This window comes from Sceloporus occidentalis, unplaced genomic scaffold (assembly GCF_023333645.1).
Source record: "Sceloporus occidentalis isolate IW3139 unplaced genomic scaffold, rSceOcc1.0.p SCAF_57, whole genome shotgun sequence".
NCBI classification, from domain to species: Eukaryota; Metazoa; Chordata; class Lepidosauria; order Squamata; family Phrynosomatidae; genus Sceloporus; species Sceloporus occidentalis.
Genome location: NW_028317037.1, coordinates 4,839,744 through 4,860,313, shown reverse-complemented (window position 1 = coordinate 4,860,313; position 20,570 = coordinate 4,839,744). Strand labels below are relative to the sequence as shown.

General features: G+C 47.2%; 2 protein-coding genes across 2 annotated transcripts in view; one reads left to right on the top strand and one right to left on the bottom strand.

The window, feature by feature from the left end:
* The window catches only part of LOC149287748 (uncharacterized), a 792,175-nt gene that overhangs the window by 256,639 nt on the left and 514,966 nt on the right, over positions 1–20,570 (top strand). The window lies entirely within an intron of this gene.
* LOC149287761 (uncharacterized) lies at positions 3,027–19,113 on the bottom strand. The gene is made up of 8 exons (XM_089492614.1): positions 18,867–19,113; positions 17,871–17,957; positions 17,556–17,615; positions 17,283–17,340; positions 15,973–16,131; positions 10,903–11,007; positions 6,317–6,403; positions 3,027–5,687 (listed from the first exon to the last, which is right to left on the bottom strand). The coding sequence occupies exon 8, from the start codon at positions 5,394–5,396 to the stop codon at positions 3,735–3,737; it is 1,662 nt and encodes a 553-aa protein (XP_089348740.1). The 5' UTR covers positions 5,397–5,687; positions 6,317–6,403; positions 10,903–11,007; positions 15,973–16,131; positions 17,283–17,340; positions 17,556–17,615; positions 17,871–17,957; positions 18,867–19,113; the 3' UTR covers positions 3,027–3,734.

Here is a 20,570-nt window from a genome sequence, read left to right as displayed (position 1 = left end):
GATGGTGCCGCCGAGAAGGATTTGGATTCTTCGATCATGGGCTGCGGTTCCATGAGGAGGGACTTCTTGCAACAGACGGGTTGCATCTCACGCCAGTTGGAAGAAATGTTTTTGCCAACAGTCTCAAGAACTTGATCAGGAGAGCTTTAAACTGAGTTCCGAGGGGAAGGGAGACAATATTAAGGAAGGCGAAAGGGATGGCGAAAATAGTCAAACTGACACAGAGGGAACAAGGCAAACAGTGCAAGGACCCAACAGTGGGAGGCAAAAAAACTTGCACAGGCATCAAGTAAAAGGGAACCATGGTCTGCGATATCTCTACACTAATGCACAGAGCATGGGAAATAAGCAAGATGACCTCGAACTCCTAGTACAACAAAGCAAATATGAAATAATAGGCATCACTGAAACCTGGTGGGATGAGTCTCATGATTGGAATGTGGAAATAGAGGGGTATAACCTTTTTAAGAGAAATAGGCCAGACAAGAAAGGAGGAGGAATAGCACTATATGTCAGAGATATTTACACCAGTGAAGAGATCCAGGACCTCAATCATGGAAGCCAGGTGGAGAGCATCTGGATAAAAATTAAAGGGGAGGGAAACAAAAAGGATGTTACGGTGGGAGTCTACTACAGACCCCCAAGTCAGACTGAGGAATTGGATGATGCCTTTCTAGAACAGATGACCACACAGTCAGAAAAGAGAGATGTAGTAGTGATGGGTGACTTCAACTATCCTGATATTTGCTGGAAGTCAAACTCAGCAAAATCCTCAAGGTCTAGCAAATTCCTCACTTGCCTGGAAGACAATTTCATGGTCCAAAAGGTGGAAGAGGCAACAAGGGGGTCAGCTATTTTAGATCTGATCCTAACCAACAAGGATGACTTGGTTAATGGGGTGCAAGTGGTGGGATCATTACGTGGAAGTGACCATGTTCTCCTGGAGTTTGTAATACAGTGGAAAGGAGAAGCCAGGCATAGTCAGACAAGCATCCTAGACTTTAGGAGAGCGGATTTCAGTAAACTTAGAGAGGTATTGAGGGTGATCCCGTGGTCAGAAATACTAAAAGATAAAGGAGTTCAGGACGGATGGGAGTTTCTCAAAAGAGAGATACTGAAGGCACAATTTCAAACAGTTCCAGTGAGAAAGAAAAACGGGAGGTGTCTCAAGAAACCAGGATGGATGACTAAGGAACTTTCAACCGAGCTAAGTTTGAAACGGAACATGTATAAGAAATGGAAAAAGGGGGAAATCACGAAAAAGGAATTCAAAGAAATAGCAGGCATGTGTAGGGGTAAAGTCAGAAAAGCTAAAGCGCAGAATGAACTCAGGCTTGCTAGAGAGGTTAAGAATAAAAAGGGCTTTTTTGGATATGTCCGCAGCAAGAGGAAGAAGAAGGAAACGGTAGGGCCACTGTGTGGAGAAGATGGCAAAATGCTAACAGAAGACAGAGAAAGGGAGAATTACTCAACACCTTCTTTGCCTCAGTCTTCTCAGAAAAGGCAAAGAGTGCTCAACCAGAGGATAATGGAGCAGAGGACAGAATAGGGGAATTTCAGCACAGAATAAGTAAAGAGATAGTAGAGGAATACCTTGTTAATCTAAATGAATTTAAGTCTCCAGGACCAGATGAACTCCATCCAAGGGTATTAAAAGAACTGGCAAAAGTAATATCGGAGCCATTGGCAATCATATTTGAAAACTCCTGGAGAACAGGAGAGATCCCAGCTGACTGGCGAAGGGCAAACGTTGTCCCCATCTTCAAAAAGGGGAAAAAAGAGGATCCCAACAATTATCGTCCAGTTAGTCTGACATCAGTTCTAGGAAAGATTCTGGAGCAGATTATTAAACAGAGAGTCTGTGAACATCTAGAAGGCAATGCCATAATCACAAAAAGTCAACATGGGTTTCAGAGAAACAAGTCATGCCAGACAAATCTAATCTCTTTCTTTGATAAAATTACCAGCTTGGTAGATGAAGGGAATGCTGTGGATATAGTATATCTTGATTTCAGTAAGGCCTTTGACAAGGTTTCCCATGACATTCTTGCAAACAAGCTTGTAAAATGTGGGCTAGACAAAGGAACTGTTACATGGATCTGTAATTGGTTGACCGGCCGAACCCAAAGGGTGCTCAACAATGGCTCCTTTTCATCCTGGAGAGAAGTGACCAGTGGGGTCCCACAGGGCTCTGTCCTGGGCCCAGTGCTATTCAACATCTTTATCAATGACCTGGATGACAGAATTGGGAGCATACTTATCAAATTTGCAGATGATACCAAATTAGGGGGAATAGCTAATACCCCAGAGGACAGGATCAAGATTCAAAATGACCTGAATAGACTAGAAAGCTGGGCCAAAGCTAACAAAATGAAATTCAACACAGAGAAATGTAAGGTATTGCACTTAGGGCGGAAAAATAAAATGCACAGATATAGGATGGGTGACACCTGGCTGAATGAAACTACGTGTGAAAGGGATCTAGGAGTCCAAGTAGAGCACAAGTTGAACATGAGTGAACAGTGTGATGCGGCAGCTAAAAAGGCCAATGCTATTTTAGGCTGCATCAATAGAAGTATAGTGTCTAGATCAAGAGAAGTAATAGTGCCACTGTTTTCTGCTTTGGTCAGGCCCCACCTAGAATATTGTGTCCAGTTCTGGGCGCCACAATTCAGAAAGGACATTGAGAAACTGGAGCATGTCCAAAGGAGGGCGACAAAAATGGTGAAGGGTCTGGAAACCATGCCCTATGAGGAACGACTTAGGGAGCTGGGGATGTTTAGCCTGGAGAAAAGAAGGTTAAGAGGTGATATGATAGCCCTGTTTAAATATTTGAAAGGATGTCATATTGAGGAGGGAGCAAGCTTGTTTTCTGCTGCTCCAGAGAACAGGACCCGGAACAATGGATGCAAGGTACAGGAAAAGAGATTCCACCTGAACATTAGGAGGAACTTCCTGACAGTAAGGGCTGTTTGACAGTGGAATGCACTTCCTCGGAAGGTGATAGAGTCTCCTTCCTTGGAGGTCTTTAAACAGAAGCTGGATGGCCATCTGTCAGGGATGCTTTGATTTGGATTTCCTGCATGGCAGGGGGTTGGACTGGATGGCCCTAGTGGTCTCTTCCAACTCTACGATTCTATGATTCTAAGGCGCACATTGAAAGCCATGCATCCCGTGCCAACTGCGGCGGATTCGCCTTCATTGCCATGAAGGAGAACAGCGCCCGTGGACCGACTTCAGTGGCCAAACTCTAAGTATGCAGCTCTTCCTCGCAACCCAACACAGTTCCCCTCAGGAGGAAAGGGACGCTGTGCCAGTGAGGTCCATAGTGGCTTCAGTAGGGTCGAGATCACTCACAGCATCATTGGCTGCCACTTCCTCGTTTCACACCATACAGAATCCTTTTTTTCACTAACGTTAGTCACAAATCATAGAATCACAGAGTTGGAAGAATTTTTGGCATATACGATCTCGTCCTTCTTTCCTTCCAGGGAGGAACCCAGGGGTCGGGGAGGGTCTTCTGGCCGAATTCAGGCAGTTTTTGCCAGAGTTGGGGATCCTACAGGACTCCATTTGGACCCTGAAAAATGCAGGTCAGCAGAAACATCAATTTAATCAGCTATCCAAGTTTCGAAAAGATTGCAAAAAAGACATAAATTCCCAAAGACAAGCCTTCATTGAGCATTTTTAGATAAGGTATGCCACTTTATTATCCCATTCTATATTCCATGCATTTACAGGGTTTCTCTCATGTGGGTTCTTTGATGCGAACGTAAATTTCCACCGTGACTGAAGCTCTTCCCGCATTCCATGCATTTATATGGTTTCTCCTTTGTGTGGGTTCTTTGATGTGAACGTAAACTTCCACTCTGACTGAAGCTCTTCCCACATTCCATGCATTTATAGGGTTTCTCCCCTGTATGTGTTCTTTGATGTAGACGTAGGTTATTACTCAGAGTGAAGCTCTTCCCACATTCCATGCATTGATATGGTTTCTCCCCTGTATGTGTTCTTTGATGATTACGTAGAGTTCCACTCTCACTGAAGCTCTTCCCACATTCCATGCATTTATAGGGTTTCTCCCCTGTGTGGGTTCTTTGATGTAAATGTAGAGTTTCACTTCGATTAAAGCTCTTCCCACATTCCATGCATTTATAGGGTTTCTCTCCTGTGTGGGTTCTTTGATGTAAACGTAAACTTCCACTCTGACTGAAGCTCTTCCCACATTCCATGCATTCATATAGTTTCTCCTTTGTGTGGGCTCTTTGATGTATATGTAGACTTCCACTGAGACTGAAGCTCTTTCCGCATTCCATGCATTTATATGGTTTCTCCCCTGTGTGGGTTCTTTGATGTTTACGTAGAGTTCCACTGTCACTGAAGCTCTTTCCGCATTCCATGCATTTATATGGTTTCTCTCCTGTGTGGGTTCTTTCATGTGAATGTAGATGCCCACTCTGACTGAAGCTCTTCCCGCATTGCATGCATTTATATGGTTTCTCCCCTGTGTGGGTTCTTTGATGTATATGTAGTTGTCCACTCCAACTGAAGCTCTTCCCACATTCCATGCATTTATATGGTCTTTCTCCTGTGTGGATTCTTTGATGTTTACATAGAGTTCCACTGTCACTGAAACTCTTCCCACACTCCATGCATTTGTATGGCTTCTCCCCTGTGTGGCTTCTTTGATGTAAACGTAGATTTCCACTGTTACTGAAGCTCTTCTCACATTCCATGCATTTATATGGTCTTTCTCCTGTGTGGATTCTTTGATGTGTATGTAGACTTCCACTCTCAGTGAAGCTCTTCCCACATTCCATGCACTTGTATGGCTTCTCCCCTGTGTGGGATCTTTGATGTAAACGTAGATTTCCACTATTCCATGCATTTATATGGTCTTTGTCCTGTGTGGGTTCTTTGATGTGTATGTAGACTTCCACTCTCACTGAAGCTCTTCCCACATTCCATGCATTTATATGGTTTTTCTCCTGTGTGGATTCTTTGATGTTTATGTAGATTTGCACTGAGACTGAAGCTCTTCCCACATTCCATGCATTTGCATGGCTTCTCCCCAGTGTGGCTTCTTTGATGTCTGTGTAGATTTCCACTCTGACTGAAGCTCTTCCCACATTCCATGCATTTATGTGGTTTCTCCCCTGTGTGGGTTCTTTGATGTGAATGTAGAGTTCCACTGAGATTAAAACTCTTCCCACATTCCATGCATTTATATGGCCTTTCTCCTGTGCGGATTCTTTTATGTTTACATAGAGTTCCACTGTCGCTGAAGCTCTTCCCACATTCCATGCAATTGTATGGCTTCTCCCCAGTGTGGCTTCTTTGATGTAAACATAGATTTCCACTCTGACTGAAGCTCTTCCCACATTCCATGCATTCATATGGTGTCTTTCCCATGGGAACACTGAAGTGTGAGTTCAATAATGATTTATATTTGCATATTCTCCCACAGACCGGACACTCTTCTTGATCTGAGCTTGAAGTCAGATGTTCAGAAAGTATGGCATCATGAGAGGCAGAGAAGTTGATCTCTTCGTTTTTCCTTTGGTTTCCCCTTTTCCTTTTCTGTTCCTTTTGATTTCCAAACTCTTCTGCTTCCATGAAAGGCTCCATAATTTCCATTAATGTCGCAGGTGGCTCCTCATAGTTCTCTCTCTGCTGCTCATTACCTGCTTCAGGAAAAAGGAAAACCAATTAGGAGCCAAGCACAGAATCAATCTGAATTACTTTATTTTATATTCTCCCCATTACTTTAAACATGATTTACTTCCCTTTGGAATATGAGACTCTCTCAGCTAAGAAACCATCTATTCCATTCTGGTCAATTTCCCCTTTAGCTCCAATAGACTCAGATGTTCATTCTCATGTTATACAAGAGGAGTTTCAAGTTCCAGAAGCTTCTGAGAAGCAAAGGAAACTCAACAGGTCTTGCAAGACTGGAGGAAGAAGACTCCCTGAAATGGGAAAACGAACTTCCTAGTGTCAGTCTCTTCTATCTGACAGAAAAGGGAAGGAGGACCAAGGCCAGGACTAGGGACTTTATCCTGCTGAGGGCAGTTTTACAAGTATGAATTGCACTAAAACCTGGGGATAAACTGAGCATGGAATGTGGGAAATGTTTGAGTTGGCCTGAAGAACGATATTGCTATCCATGCCTTTGTCTTGCGCCAGAGGTCACTGGGTACGGCCGGCCCAAGAGAACCATTCACAATCCACCCATGGGTCAGAGACCTTCCCCAGGCCCTCTGCCCCTTCATCCCCAGAGAGGAGGACATCTCTTGACTAAGATCTAGGCAGGTACCTGCAGCTCCTTCTCCTTCCATGGAGCCCTGGTCAAAGGGGTCTCCTCCTCCTTCCAGACAGGAGATGAGATCTGGTTTGGGACCTTCTGCCAAAAAGAGAGAGAGAATACATAGACCTTGTTGTTATGGATGTTTTATTGACATATCCTGCCTTTCTCCCAATATAGGGACTCAAGTGGTGAACAGCAAATTTAAAACATTCCCTATGTGGTCCTCCAAAGGTGCTCCCTAAAACTCTGACTTAACTGCTCCGCTTCCTGATTTCTTCCATGGCGCCAAGGAAATGCCAAGAAAGAGGCAAGGCATTAGAGGACTGGTCTTGCCATTAGTCCAGTGGGACACCATTCCAGATGTTGAGTGGAGACAGATGTGCGTCTTCTGTGTTGTGGCCTGCCTTGCGCTCCCTCAGCCAGTCCAGGTCCTACAGAAGGAATGGGAGCGGGGCCACCTTGGCGCTCAGGACAATAGCTGGGGCTGGATGTGGGCAGGATGTGGTGCGAATTCATGGAGAAGGGCAGATGGAAAGAACGGGCAGAAGTAATCTCAGAGCCATTGGCAATAATCTTTGAGGACTCCTGGAGACGTCCCAGCAGATTGGAGGAGGGTCAATGTTGTCTCCATCTTCAAAAAGGGGAACAAAAGAGGATCCAAAGTATTACCTACCGATTAGCCTGACATCAATGCCAGGGACTATTCAACAGAGGGGCTTCCTGAGGAGAAGGGTCTGGAAACCATGAAGCCCTAATGAGGAGAGACTGAGGGAATGGCTGTCTATGTTTAGCCTGGAGAAGAGAAGGTTAAGTGACATGATAGTCCTGTTTAAGGATTTGAAGCTGTCTCCTATTGAAGAAGGAGCAAGTTTGTTTTCTGCTGCTCCAGAGTATAGGATCTAGAGCAATGGATTCAAGCTACAGGAGTTTGGACTGCATGACCCCTGAGTGGTCTCTAAGGGGAGAAGTCCATGGGGCAGAGAGGAAGGGGTCTTGGGATCCCCCTCTTTCTTTCTCTCTCTCTTGGGGGTCAGTTCCCTTTCTCTTAAGGCCAACCTGGGACTGAGAGGGGCCAGAGGGAGAAGGCCATGGGGCAGAGAGGAAGGGGTCTTGGGGCCCCCCTCTTTCTTTCTCTCTCTCTTGGGGTCAGTTCCCTTTCTCTAAGGCCAATTTGGGACTGAGAGGGGCCAGAGGGAGAAGGCCACGAGGCAGAGAGGAAGGGGTCTTGGGGTCCCCCTCTTTCTTTCTCTCTCTCTTGGGGGTCAGTTCCCTTTCTCTAAGGCTAGGGATGCCCCCGGGACAATTCCGCTTTTGGGGGCCCCCTGCTTGCCCTGATCCAGTTCCCCCCCAACCCCAGCCTTTGTCCCGCCTCCGGGCCAGCCCCTCTCATGCGACCATTGCCGCGGCCGCTAATGCGGCTGGCCGCCAACCTACCTCCTCCTCCTCTTCTTGGGCAGCACCGCCCTCCTGCTCCTGGGCAGCGCCGCCTTCCTCCTCCTCGCAGCGCTGCCGCTGCCGCTGCCGCTGCCGCACCACCCACAGCGGGGCTTTGCTGCCCGCGCGCGGGGCTATGACAGAGCAGCTTGTCCCCTTGGGCCAGCCTGCCATTGGCCAGCTGGCCAAAGAGGATGGGCTCCTTTTCCCTTGCACGTGCCGCCCCAGCCGCAGCATGGGCCAGCGGCAGCACACGCACATTGTCCACATGCGAGCCCTTGCGCCGAGGAGGGGAGGTAGGAGGAGGATGAAGAGCTGGAGGAGGTGTAAAGGTGAGTCAGGGGCCATTTCAGGTCTGCCTTGGGGTTTTTATTAATTAATTTTTAAAAATATAAAATACTTATTTTTGTTTTTTTTATTTTATTAATTTTTATTATTGCTTGTTTTTATTTTATTGCATTTATTTTTATTATTGCTTGTTTTTAATTTATTTTATTGACTTTTATTATTGCTTGTTTTTATTTTATTTCATTAATTTTTATTTGCTTGTTTTTATTTTATTTTATTAATTTTTATTATTGTTTTTCATTTCATTTTATTAATTTTTACTGTTGCTTGTTTTTTTATTTTATTACATTAATTTTTATTTTATACACACACACACACACACACACACATCCCTGCCTTGTTGTTTTTTCCCCATTATTTTTTATTATTAAATATATGCAAGTGCATTTTCTGTGTATTTATGGTGCTTTGAATGCTAAAAAGTCTGCCTTTCTTGGACAATTATAGAGATGATGATGGTGGTGATATTGATATCAACAAGCCTCTGAGGCATGGCCAGTGTAACTTGCTGTGATTTTTACAAACTCATGCGCAGTGAAGAAAAACCACAGTCCCTTGACCAAGTACACACTTCTGAGAAGTACAGTTGAACCCGAGGGCAAGTCCATTTCTGCCACCTGTCTAGGAATGATGCGAAAATGTCCTCCATTTTGATCATGCCTAAAAAACATGCATTTATATTAACATTTTTAAAAAACCCTCCAATTTTTTTGTGTGTCCATTTTTAAACAATGTGTCCTACATTTGTCCCGGTTTGGAGGTCCTGACTTATGGCAACCCTATCTAAGGCCAACCTGGGACTGAGAGGGGCCAGAGGGAGAAGGCCATGGGGCAGAGAGGAAGGGGTCTTGGGGGTCCCCTCTTTCTCTCTCTCTTGGGGTCAGTTCTCTTTCTCTAAGGCCAACCTGGGACTGAGAGGGGCCAGAGGGAGAAGGCCATGGGGCAGAGAGGAAAGGATCTTGGGGTTCCCCCTCTTCTTTTCTCTCTCTCTTGGGGTCAGTTCCCTTTCTCTAAGGCCAACCTGGGACTGAGAGGGGCCAGAGGAAGAAGGCCATGGGGCAGAGAGGAAGGGGTCTTGGGGGTCCCTCTCTTTCTCTCTCTCTTGGGGTTCAGTTCCCTTTTTCTAAGGTGAACCTGGGACTGAGAGGGGCCAGAGGAAGAAGGCCATGAGGCAGAGAGGAAGGGGTCCTGGGGGTCCCCCTATTCCTTTCTCACTCTCTCTTGGGGGTCAGTTCCCTTTCTCTAAGGCCAACCAGGGACTGAGAGGGGCCAGAGGGAGAAGGCCATGAGGCAGAGAGGAAGGGATCTTGGGGGTCCCCCTCTTTCTCTCTCTCTCTTCAGGGTCAGTTCCCTTTCTCTAAGGCCAACCTGGGACTGAGAGGGGCCAAAGGGAGTAGGCCATGGGGCAGAGAGGAAGGGGTCTTGGGGGTCCCGCTCTTTCTTTCTCTCTCTCGGGGGTCAGTTCCCTTTCTCTAAGGCCAACCTGGGACTGAGAGGGGCCAGAGGGAGATGGCCATGGGGCAGTGAATCACAGAATCATAGAGCTGGAAGAGACCACAAGGGCCATACAGTCCAAGCCCCTGCCATGCAGGAAATCTCTATCAAAGCATACCCAACAGATGGCCATCCAGCCTCTGTTTATAGACCTTTAAAGAAGGAGACTCCACATAATTTCCGAGGAAGGAATGTATTCCACTGTCGGACAGCCCTTACTGTCAGGAATTTCCTCCTAATGTTGAGGTGGAATCTCTTTTCCTGTATCCTTCATCCATTGCTCCATTGGGTCCTAGTCTCTGGAGCAGCAGAAAACAAGCTTGCTCCCTCCTCAACATGACAACCCTTCAGATATTTAAACAGGGCTATCATATCACCTCTTAACCTTCTCTTCTCCAGGCTAAACTTCCCCAGCTCCCTAAGTCGTTCCTCATAGGGCTTCATGGTTTCCAGACCTTTCACCATTTTAGTCACCCTCCTTTGGACACATGGCTCCAGTTTCTCCACATCCTTTTTGAATTGTGCCGCCCAGAACTGGAAACAATATTCCAGGTGGGGCCTGACCAAAGCAGAATATAGTGGCACTATTACTTCCCTTGATCTAGACATGTGATGGTGAACCTTTTACAGACCGAGTGCCCAAATTGCAACCTAGGCCCCACTTATTTCTTGCAAAGTGCCACGTCCCTCTGGCTTTCTAGTAAGAAACTTTGACAAACTCTGTGCGAGGGCGACAGCATGTGTGCCCACAGAGAGGGCTCTGAGTGCCACCTCTGGCATGTGTGCCATAGGTTCGCCATCACTGATCTAGACACTGTACTTCTACTGATGCAACCTAAAATTGTATTGGCCTTGTTAGCTGCCGCATCACACTGTTGACTCATGTTCAACCTGTGGTCTACTTGGACTCCTTGATCCCTTTCACACGTATAAGTTTAATGTTCAGCCAGCTGTCCCCCATAATCCTATATCTGTGCATTTTATTTCCCTGCCCTAAGTGGAGTACCTTACATTTCTCCCTGTTGAAGTTCATTTTGTTAGCTGTGGTCCAACTTTCTAGTCTATTCAGGTCATTTTGAATCTTGATCCTGTCCTCTGGAGTATTAGCTACTCTTCCTAATTTGGTGTCATCTGCAAATTTGATGCGTATGCCCCCAATTCTGTCCTCCAAGTCATTGATAAAGATGTTGAATAGCCCTGGGCCCAGGACAGAGCCCCACTGGACACCCCACTGGTCACTTCTCCCCAGGATGAAAAGGAACCATTGCTGAGCACCCTTTGGGTCCCCCTCTTTCCTTCCCTCTTGGGTTCTCAGTTACCTTTCTCCAGGGACTGTTCTTCCTCCATCTTCCCTCGGAGCTCCTTCTCCTTTGCCATTCTCTCATGTCCGAATGTGCAGCTCCTCTTCCTTTCTTTGGGGTTTCCTAAGGGGAGGAAGAAGGGAAGGGGGCAGGTCAGGCTCTGCTTCCCCAAAAGTCCCTCCAGAGAGGAGAAGGGGCCCCAGCGCCCAGATGGAACCCTCAAAGGAGGCTGGGAAAGGGCCCCCCTCCTTCCTGCTGGACCATGGGACCTAGTGGGACCCCCCTGTCTGAGCCCTCTTCTGACCCTGGATCTATTTGGGGGTGCAGGGGTTTCCCCTTCCCAAAGAACCCCCTTGACACATTGGGAGCCAAGCAGCCCCTTCCCTGCCCCCCATGAACCAGGGGAAGCCAAAGCGGGTCCAGGGGCATCTGCCCATGGAGAAGGGGGCTCTCCTAGAGACTCTGGGAGGCTGCAGTTTTGGGGGCCCTTAGGACTTTCCAGCCCAGTTCCCTGAACTCTGATGCTAGAGATGTCTTTTGGAGAATCCTCAATCCCTCCAAGTAGCTCCAGATCCCAGGATCCAAGAGGAAGAAGCACTAAGACATCCCCCTGTCTCTGCACCAAGCTCCAGGGATTCTGGGGATGAGTCTGAGAGGAAGGAGTCCTGAGTGGAAGAGCAATGCTTCCTCTTCAGGGATGAAGGCAACACCCAGAACCCCCCATTTAGAGCCATTCTGACCAGGGGATTATGGGGGATGCAGTCCAAGAGGAAGGAGTCCTGAGTGGATGAGTAATGCATCCTCTTCAGGAATGAATGCAACGCCCAGAATCCCCCATTTAGAGCCATTTTGACCAAGGGATTCTTGGGGGTGGAGTCCGAGAGGAAGCCATCCTGAATGGATGAGCAATGCCTCCTCTTCAGGGATGAAGACAACACCCAGAATCCCCTCTTTAGAGCCATTCTGACCAGGGGATTCTGGGGGATGCAGTCAGAGAGGAAGGGGTCCTGAGTGGAGGAGCAATGCCTCCTCTTCAGGGATGAAGACAACACTCAGAATCCCCTCTTTAGAGCCATTCTGACCAGGGGATTCTGGGGGATGCACTCTGAGAGGAGTCCTCTTCCTTCCTTTGGGACGTTCATAGTCCGCTGTCCATATTCAGCCCCCTCCGAATGTCCAAGGTCTCTTTCTGGGAAGGGTCGCCTATCCCATCATCCCCCAAAGGCCCAGAAGAGGGAGGCGGGAGGCAGGGCCCACTCACTCTCCCTTAATGGCCCACTCAGAACCTGGCCCTCCCTCCCGTTCCCCAGATCCCACTTTCCAAGGCAAGGTCCCTCTGGTTCTGGTTCTGGAGGGCCAGCTGCTCTTCTTCCTTCCAAAGGCTGCCTTTGTCCGCAAACCAGGAAAGGAGAAGGGAAGCCCCGGGCGAAAGGGAGGCGGCAGCTGTATCGTTATCATTGCTATTACCCTCCATACTCAGACCCCGTCCTTCCCCCAAATGTTGGAGGACTTTTTATGCGAGTGATCTCCTATCCCATCATCCCCAAAGGCCCAGAAGAAGAGGGAAGGGGTCACTCACCTCCTCCTCCTTGGAGCACCGGAAGCCGAGCCCCCTCCCTCCCACTTCCGCCAGGCAGCGATTTCGGCACAAAGGAGGAGGAAAGGGGCGGAGCTAGAGCCCTAAGAAGGCCGCACTTCCGCCCGGCCCTAAAATGCCGTCCAACCCTAGAGAGGAGGCTTGGAGGAGGACTCTGAGGGAAAGGATCCTAGAGTTGGAAGAGGCCCCAAGAAGGGCCCTGCTCCAGTCCAAGCCCCTTCTTCTTCTGCCATGCAGGAACTCTCCATCAAAGCAGCCCCATTGACAGATGAACATCCAGCCTCTGCTTAAAGACAGCCTCCAAAGAAGGAGACTCCATTACGCTTCAAGGCAATGTCTTCCAGTGCCAAACAGCCCTTACTCTCAGGAAGTTCCTCCTAGAGTTTCAGAGGGACTCTCTTTTCCTGGAGCTTGCCATTGACTGACACATGAACCGGACCTTGACATTTGCACCCAGATCTCTGGAAGGACTCTCTGCTCATCATGTTGGTGGACACTTTCACTGTCCGCTCGTTGTGGCCAGACCTCTCTGAGGCCGTGGCAGTCCACGTGGGGGGCTCTGTTGCCACTGGCCTGAACCCAGGATTCCAGAGCCACCAGCAGCCAGCCTTCTGGGTTGCCATAATTGTCCACTAAAACCTGGGACAAAATGTGGAACAAAATATAGACCAAACTGTAGGACAACTGCAGGATAAAACTCAGCCCAAAATGTAGGACATTTAAGGGAAATTGAGGACCTTACATGTCCTGCATTTTGGGCTGAGTTTTGTCCTGCAGTTGTCATACAGTTTGGTCTACAATTTGTCCTACATTTTGTCACAGGTTTTAGTGGACAATTATGGCAACCTGCCTGGAGCCTCAGCCCAGGAGGCTGACAAGACGAAAGACCTACTGGAAAGGCCACTTTGGGAAGTCAGTCCTCTTCGGATGGAGGAGGGCAGACTGCGAAATGGAAGACCCTCCCTTCAGCTTCTAGGAGGCAGTTTTTAGCCACAATACAAAGGCAGGAGGGGGAATGGTCAGTGTACCCAGAAGACCCATGGACCACCTTGGACAGCTTCAGGGGAAGCAAGAGGAAGGAAACTGATTTTGGCCCTTGGCCTCCCGGAGGATTCTATGTATTCCTGCATGGCAGAAGAATGGGAAGGACTGGATGGCCCTTGGGGTTCCCTTCCATCTCAAGGACTCCATGTATTCCTGCATGGCAGAAGAATGGGAAGGACTGGATGGCCCTTGGGGTTCCCTTCCATCTCAAGGACTCCATGTATTCCTGCATGGCAGAAGAAGCGGATGGACTGGATGGCCCTTGGGTATCAGTTCGATCTCTAGGACTCTAAGTATTCCTGCATGGCAGAAGAAGGGGATGGACTGGATGGCCTTTGGGGTTCCCTTCTATCTCTAGGACTCTATGTATTCCTGCATGGCAGAAGAAGGGATGGACTGGAATGCCCTTGGGGATCCCTTCCATCTCTAGCACCCTATGTATTCCTACATGACAAAAGAAGGGGCTGGACTGGATGGTCCTCGGGGTCCCTTCCATCTCTAGGACTCTATGTATTCCTGCATGGAAGAAGAAGGTTATGAACTGGATGGCCCTTGGGGTTCCATCTCTAGGACCCTATGTATTTCTGCATGGCAAAAGAAGGATCAGGAAGATGGAAGGTACCCCAAAGGGCCATCCAGTCCATCCCCTTCTTCTGCCATGCAGGAATACAGAAGACCAGGAAGATGGAATGGACCCCCAAGGGCTACCCAGTCCTTGCAGGAATATCTAAGACCAAGAAGATGGAAGGGACCCCCAAGGGCCATCCAGTCCATCCCCTTCTTCTACCAGGCAGCAATACATAGGATCAGGAGGATGGGGTGGATCCCCAAGGGCCACCCAGTCCTCCCCCTTCTTCTGCCATGCAGGAATACATAGGATCAAGAAGATGGAAGGGGCCCCTAAGGGCCATCCAGTGAAGCCCCTTCTTCTGCCATGCAAGAATACATAGGATCAGAAAGATGGAAGGGACCCCCAAGGGCCATCCAGTCCATCCACTTCTTCTGCCAGGCAGGAATACATAGGATAAAGAAGATGGAATGGACCCGCAAGGGCCACCCATTCCTTCCCCTTCTTCTGCCATGCAGGAATACATAGGATCAGGAGGATGGAATGGGCCCCGAAGGGCCATCCAGTCCATCCCCTTCTTCGGCCATGCAGGTATACATAGGATCAGGAGGATGGAATGGACCCACAAAGGCCACCCAGTCCTTCCCCTTCTTCTGCCATGCAGGAATACATAGGATCAGGAAGATTGAAGGGACCCCCAAGGGCCATCCAGTCCAGCCCCTTCTTCTGCCATGCAGGAACACATAGGATCCTGGAGAGAGAAGGGACCCCAAGGGATATACAGTCCAGCCCCTTCTTCTGCCATGCAGGAATACAAAGAGTCCTAGAGACAAGGGCCATCCAGTCCATCCCCTTCTTCTACCATGCAGGAATACATAGAGATGGAAGGGAACCCCAAGGGCCATCCAGTCCATCCTCTTCTTCTGCCATGGAGGAATTCATAGAGTCCTAGAGCTCGAAGGGACCCTCAAGGGCCATCCAGTCCAGCCCCTTCTTCTGCCATGCAGGAATACAAAGAGTCCTAGAGACAAGGGCCATCCAGTCCTTCCCCTTCTTCTGCCATGCAGGAATTCATAGAGTCCTAGAGATAAAAGGGAACCCCAAGGGCCATCCAGTCCATCCCCTTCTTCTGCCATGCAGGAATACATAACGTCCTAGAGATGGAAGGGAACCCCAAGGGAACCCCAAGGGAACTCCAGTCCTTCCCCTTCTTCTGCATGTTCTTAATTAATCAACATAGATAAACACCCATCATACAATACAATACACATAACAAAGATAATTACAACAAATAACACTTAGTGATAATCAAAATTATGAGTTATCTTATTATTCCTCCTTCCAAGATGCTCTAAAAGACCAGATCTCTTAGGCCCGTTACACACGGGCTCTTTTGGCGCCTCCGTCACGTGCTAGGGTTGGGCCGGGACCTAGTGTCCATACCGGACTCACCCCTAGCACGTGACGGGGGCATAAAGATGGCGGTGCCCTATACACACGGGCGCCGCCATCTTTATGTGCTGGACGTGTTGCGTCCGCATGTGTCGCCCCGGAAATGACGCCACAAATGCGCCCCTTGTGCTTTGCGGTGTCTTTTCCGTGGCGCGAGAAGGAGCGCGATTTCTATGCTCATTCTCGGCAGCGTCCGGGAGCCTCACGGTGTGGCCGCTATGGCTCCCGGACGCTGAAACCGGCGGTGGAGCCAGACCGCTGCTTTCAGGTGGTATGTAACCTGCCTTAGTTTACAAAAAAGGTTCTAGAGAAAAAAGAAAACTTACATATTGATATATTGATATAATTGTCTACATGTAAGCAGTATCTCCGAATTAAGAATAAATAACATATAGTTTACTATCTGTTGGAAGATGAAAATACCCACCTGGCTGCTTCACGGAAACATAATGTGACCTGGGCTTGGGTCCCCTCAGCCAAGTACAGCCGAGGAAAAGTTGTGTATAGTACTCTTTCTATATTAAAGAAATGTTGGTCTGTTCTTCCAGTTCATAGTGAAATATCCTTCATCAGTTTCGACAAGCAGCTGGAAAGGAAGATATGTATTCACTTCATAATAATAATAACAACAACAAAACAACTATAGTCATTTATATACTGGCTAATCAGTGTCTAAGCGGCTTACAACTGTAAGCTAATTGATCCCAACTATCTGGGTACTCATTTTAGCGACCCAGTGTAATGAAACTGTGCCCCATATCTCAAGAGAAGACAGAAATCCACAGCAGCTCTGAATCAACAACCAAAAAGGAGATAGGGATCCCTTTGCATACTCATTTTCCAGGCGAACACAGGCATGTCTTGTACTACATGGCAAATCAACATGCGCTTTTTTGAATTTATATATCTTTTGAATATTTTCAAGACGTGGATGATAAAACACCCATAATATATGAAGGCAGGTACCCTAAAAGAGAGTCTGTCTATGATACATAGGGACCCTTAAAATGCCCAGGCTGAGAGATGGAAATGAAAGACTCTTCCATGAGCCAGCAAACTGATCCTTAGCTTTCATACAGCATTTTAGGATACATCTCCACTATAGAAATCAATCACAATAAGCCATTGGTCCCAAACTCCAAGACAGAGATGACCTAGTTTTTACCACCTGCGACTGTCTAATTCACAGACCTGCAAAATAGTCAAAGGAATCTGACTTTTAGTTCTTTAAAGGAGCTATAAAGTTGTTCTGAAAGTAATAGTATAAACCCTCTGCTGCACTTAAAGCAACAATACTTACTTATTATTGATTATTGTGTACCTTCAAGTTGTTGTCCACCTCATGGAGGCCTTAAAGCAAACCTCTCCTGCGGTTTGCTTGGCAAAATTTGCTCAGAAGAGGTTTGCCATGGCTTTCTGCTGAGGAGAAAGCTGAGAGTGTGTGACTTGCGTGAGGCCACCCAGACTTCTATCCAGGAAGAATGTCAAAATGCCCTCCATTTTGAGCATGAGTGTGAAGCACAAATTTATAATGCTGTTTAATTAATGCTTTTGTCCTCCATTTTTCTTAAATGCCCTACAATTTGTCCTACATTTTGTGCTAGTTTTGTGGAAGGGAATCATGGCAACCCTATTCCAAGTCTGTTTTTCATGCCTATTTGGAGCAATGAGAAGGAATCAACCCATGATGTTTCCACCTCCATTGAGGCCCATCTTTCCTTCAGAGCAGACTCTTACCTCCGTTGGTGGCAGATGAGGAACCTTTGTGTCCGGGGCACTTCAGAGGCGCTCTGTCCTTCAGTTGAATGAATGAAGTAGAATAAAAACAGGTCAGTCACGTAGGCCCACCACAGTTACTCTTTTTGGAGACACTAATTAAATTACTATTGTATCTTTTACCTCTCAGTATTTTTCCCCCACTAAAAGTGTTTAGGGCTGAAGGGTGGGTTATACATATAATAAAATAATAATAATAATAATAATAATAATAATAATAATAATAATATGTACCTGCAACAGTTTTGGAAGGAAGGATGTTTTTGTATCTTTATTCTCATGCTGGCCCTCGACCTTATAGAAAAACAAAATAATAATAATAATAATAATAATGATGATGAAGATGGAAAAACATTTCTCTACATGTAAGGCAGTATATCTGGATTAAGAATAAATCCCATATACTTTACATACATATTGATTAGCCCTTAGGCCATATCAAAATAACACAAAGCAGATGAAACACGCTATAAAATTCTATAGAAGGTCTTTATTTAAAAAGCTAAATACTGTATACTATTTGGCTGAGAAAAAGATTTTTATACTTACTTTTTCTATCGTAAAAGAAAACCTTGTTTGCTCCTCTAAATCGCAGTATTTCACAACAAAATACACAGCCTCCGTTTGAACAATTAACTGGAAAGGAAGGTATGTATTCATTTAATAATAATAATAATAATAATAATAGAACAACTATAGTCATTTGTCTATTGCTTGATACTGCCTAAGCTAATTGCCCCCAACAATCTGGGTGCTCATTTTAGCAACTTCCTTGGGAGGATGCAAGCCTGAGTCAAGCTTGAGCCCTTTTTCTGGTCTTGAACTCGCAACCCTGTGGTTTTGAGTGAGTGGCTGCAGGACAGGCATTTAACCACTGTGCCTCCAGGGTTCCTCTCAATACAGGACAAAAGCCAAGTCCCTCTGAACGTATCTGAAAGTGTTATCAGATGCCATTCCTTTCCATGGGCGCCCCTTCCATGGGGCTTCCGCAGTGAGTCCAAAGTGACCCCTCATTTTGGTAAAATCGGGGGGGGGGGGGGGAGGGAATTCACAAAATTCGCTTCCAAGCTCACTTCGATGTCACTTCGAATTGGTCTGGTGTCGAAAAACACTTGGATGTCACCCCCCTTATTATTATTAACCTTTATTTATAAAGCGCTTGGCCCCCTGCATCCTGCTCCTTCATCCTCCTCCTCTTGCTTCATGCCATCTGGTCCTCTCTGCCACCGTGCAAACTATCCCATCATCCTTTGTCTTCTCCTGCATCTGAACCCTAGCCCCAGTGACCCCCTGTGACCTATCCCATCATCCCCTGCCCTCTCCTGCATTTGAACCCTGGCCCCAGTGACCGCCTGAATCCTGCTCCTTCATCCCCCTCCTCTTCCTTCATGCCATTTCCTACTCTCTGCCGCCCTGCGACCTATTCCATCATCCCCAGAGTGCTCCTGCATCCCATCCTGGTCCTGGTGTCCCCCTGCCACAAATCCCATTGTCCCCAGTGTTCCTGCATCCCACTCCTGGCCCCGGTGACCCCCTTCCACAAACCCCATCATCCCCAAGTGCTTCCTGGGTTATGGGGAGCCTTCCTCTTTCTGGCCTTTCCCTCCTTGTCCTGAGGGCCCCTCTTCTGCTGGGAAGGAAGGCAGGGATGCAGTCTGGTCCCTGGCTCCGCCGTTCTCCTCCTGGGGCCACAGAGGGCCTACTATCCCTAGGCAGCAAGGGGTTCTTTTCTGACCAACTGCCTTCCTCAGCAGCCAAGAATGTGGAAACTAGGGCTGCACTGCGCATGCGCGTCAACCCGCCCCTCCCCTTTCGCGCCTGTGGGTTGCGTGCGCATGCGTCGTAGCTATTTGGGCTGGTTGATGGCGAGGCCTCTACTCTGCCCTTTAAGGGAGTTTTCTTGGACTTCAGCTCCCAGAAACCCAGGCGGTTGGCCAACATGGCAGAGGCTTCTGGGAGCTGAAGTCCAAAAAAAGTCTCTGAAAGGGCACAGTTGGGGGACCTTAAACACACAGTAAAATAATCATAATAATAGTAAATAACACTGTCCTCAGAAAGGCAAAAGACTACATTCCCCAGCATGCTCTCCTCTCTCGGTTGCACACGGGCGCCCTTCACCTCCAATGGGCATGAAGCCCGCCTCTTTTTCCTTTTCCCTGGGGCGAACTCCATTTCCCACGATGCATTGGGCCAAAGTGCTTTTCTCTCTGTTTGCTGGAGGTTGCCGGGAGTTGTAGTTCCCTTTGACTCCATCAGTCGCTTCCTAGAGTTGAAAGGCGGTCACTGCCAGGACTACATTTCCTAGAAGGCCTTTCTCCCTGGGGCTTCCTCCCACCTTCTTTCTTTCCTCTCTCTTCCTGAGATCATGGGACTCAGCCGCTTCTCATCCGCTTGTTTCCTTCGGAGGCAGCTGCGAAAGGGGTCGAGGTGGAAGTGGCCGGTAAGGGACCCAGCCTTTGAGAGGGGCTTTCTCTGGGGCAGAAGGACATGGGGGCCCTGAGACAAATGGGGAGAACCTGGGAGCCCTGCAGAGGGAGCAGGATGCCAGGACTACAGCCCCCATCATCCCCAGCAGCTGGGAGGGAGGGGGATGGCTTGGAGGAGCCCTACTATCCCAGGCATGGTTTGGGGAGACCACTCTCATCAAGGAATGTATGTGTGTATATATACCTTCTCTCTCTCTCTCTCTCTCTCTATATATATATATATATATATATATATAAGCACTCTAGGAGCATATAGGAATTGTGTTCATATATATATATATATGTATGTATATATACACACACACATATATATATACAAGAAATAAATATATTTGTGCTCTTTCAGTATATATATATATATATAAAAGCAATCTAGGAGTATATGAGGAAAATATATACACATAGACACCAGGAATACATATATATGTTCTCTCTCTCTGTCTATACATACACACACACCAGGAATATATATATTCTCTCTCTCTCTCTCTCTCTCTATATATATATATATATATATACATATATATATATATGTATGTAAGCACTCTAGGAGTATATAGGAATATGTGTGTGTGTATACACCAGAAATAAATATATTTCTGCTCTTTCTGTTTATATATATTGCTTTCTATATGTGTATATATGTATGTATGTATATGTAAGCAATCTAGGAGTATATGAGGAAAATATATACACACACACACACACTAGAAATACATATATATGTTCTCTCTCTCTCTCTCTGTACATACACACACACACA

Coding starts and splice junctions, on each gene's coding strand:
- LOC149287761 (XM_089492614.1), bottom strand. CDS start 5,396: ATGAATGCATGGAATGTGGGAAGAGCTTCAGTCAGAGTGGAAATCTAT.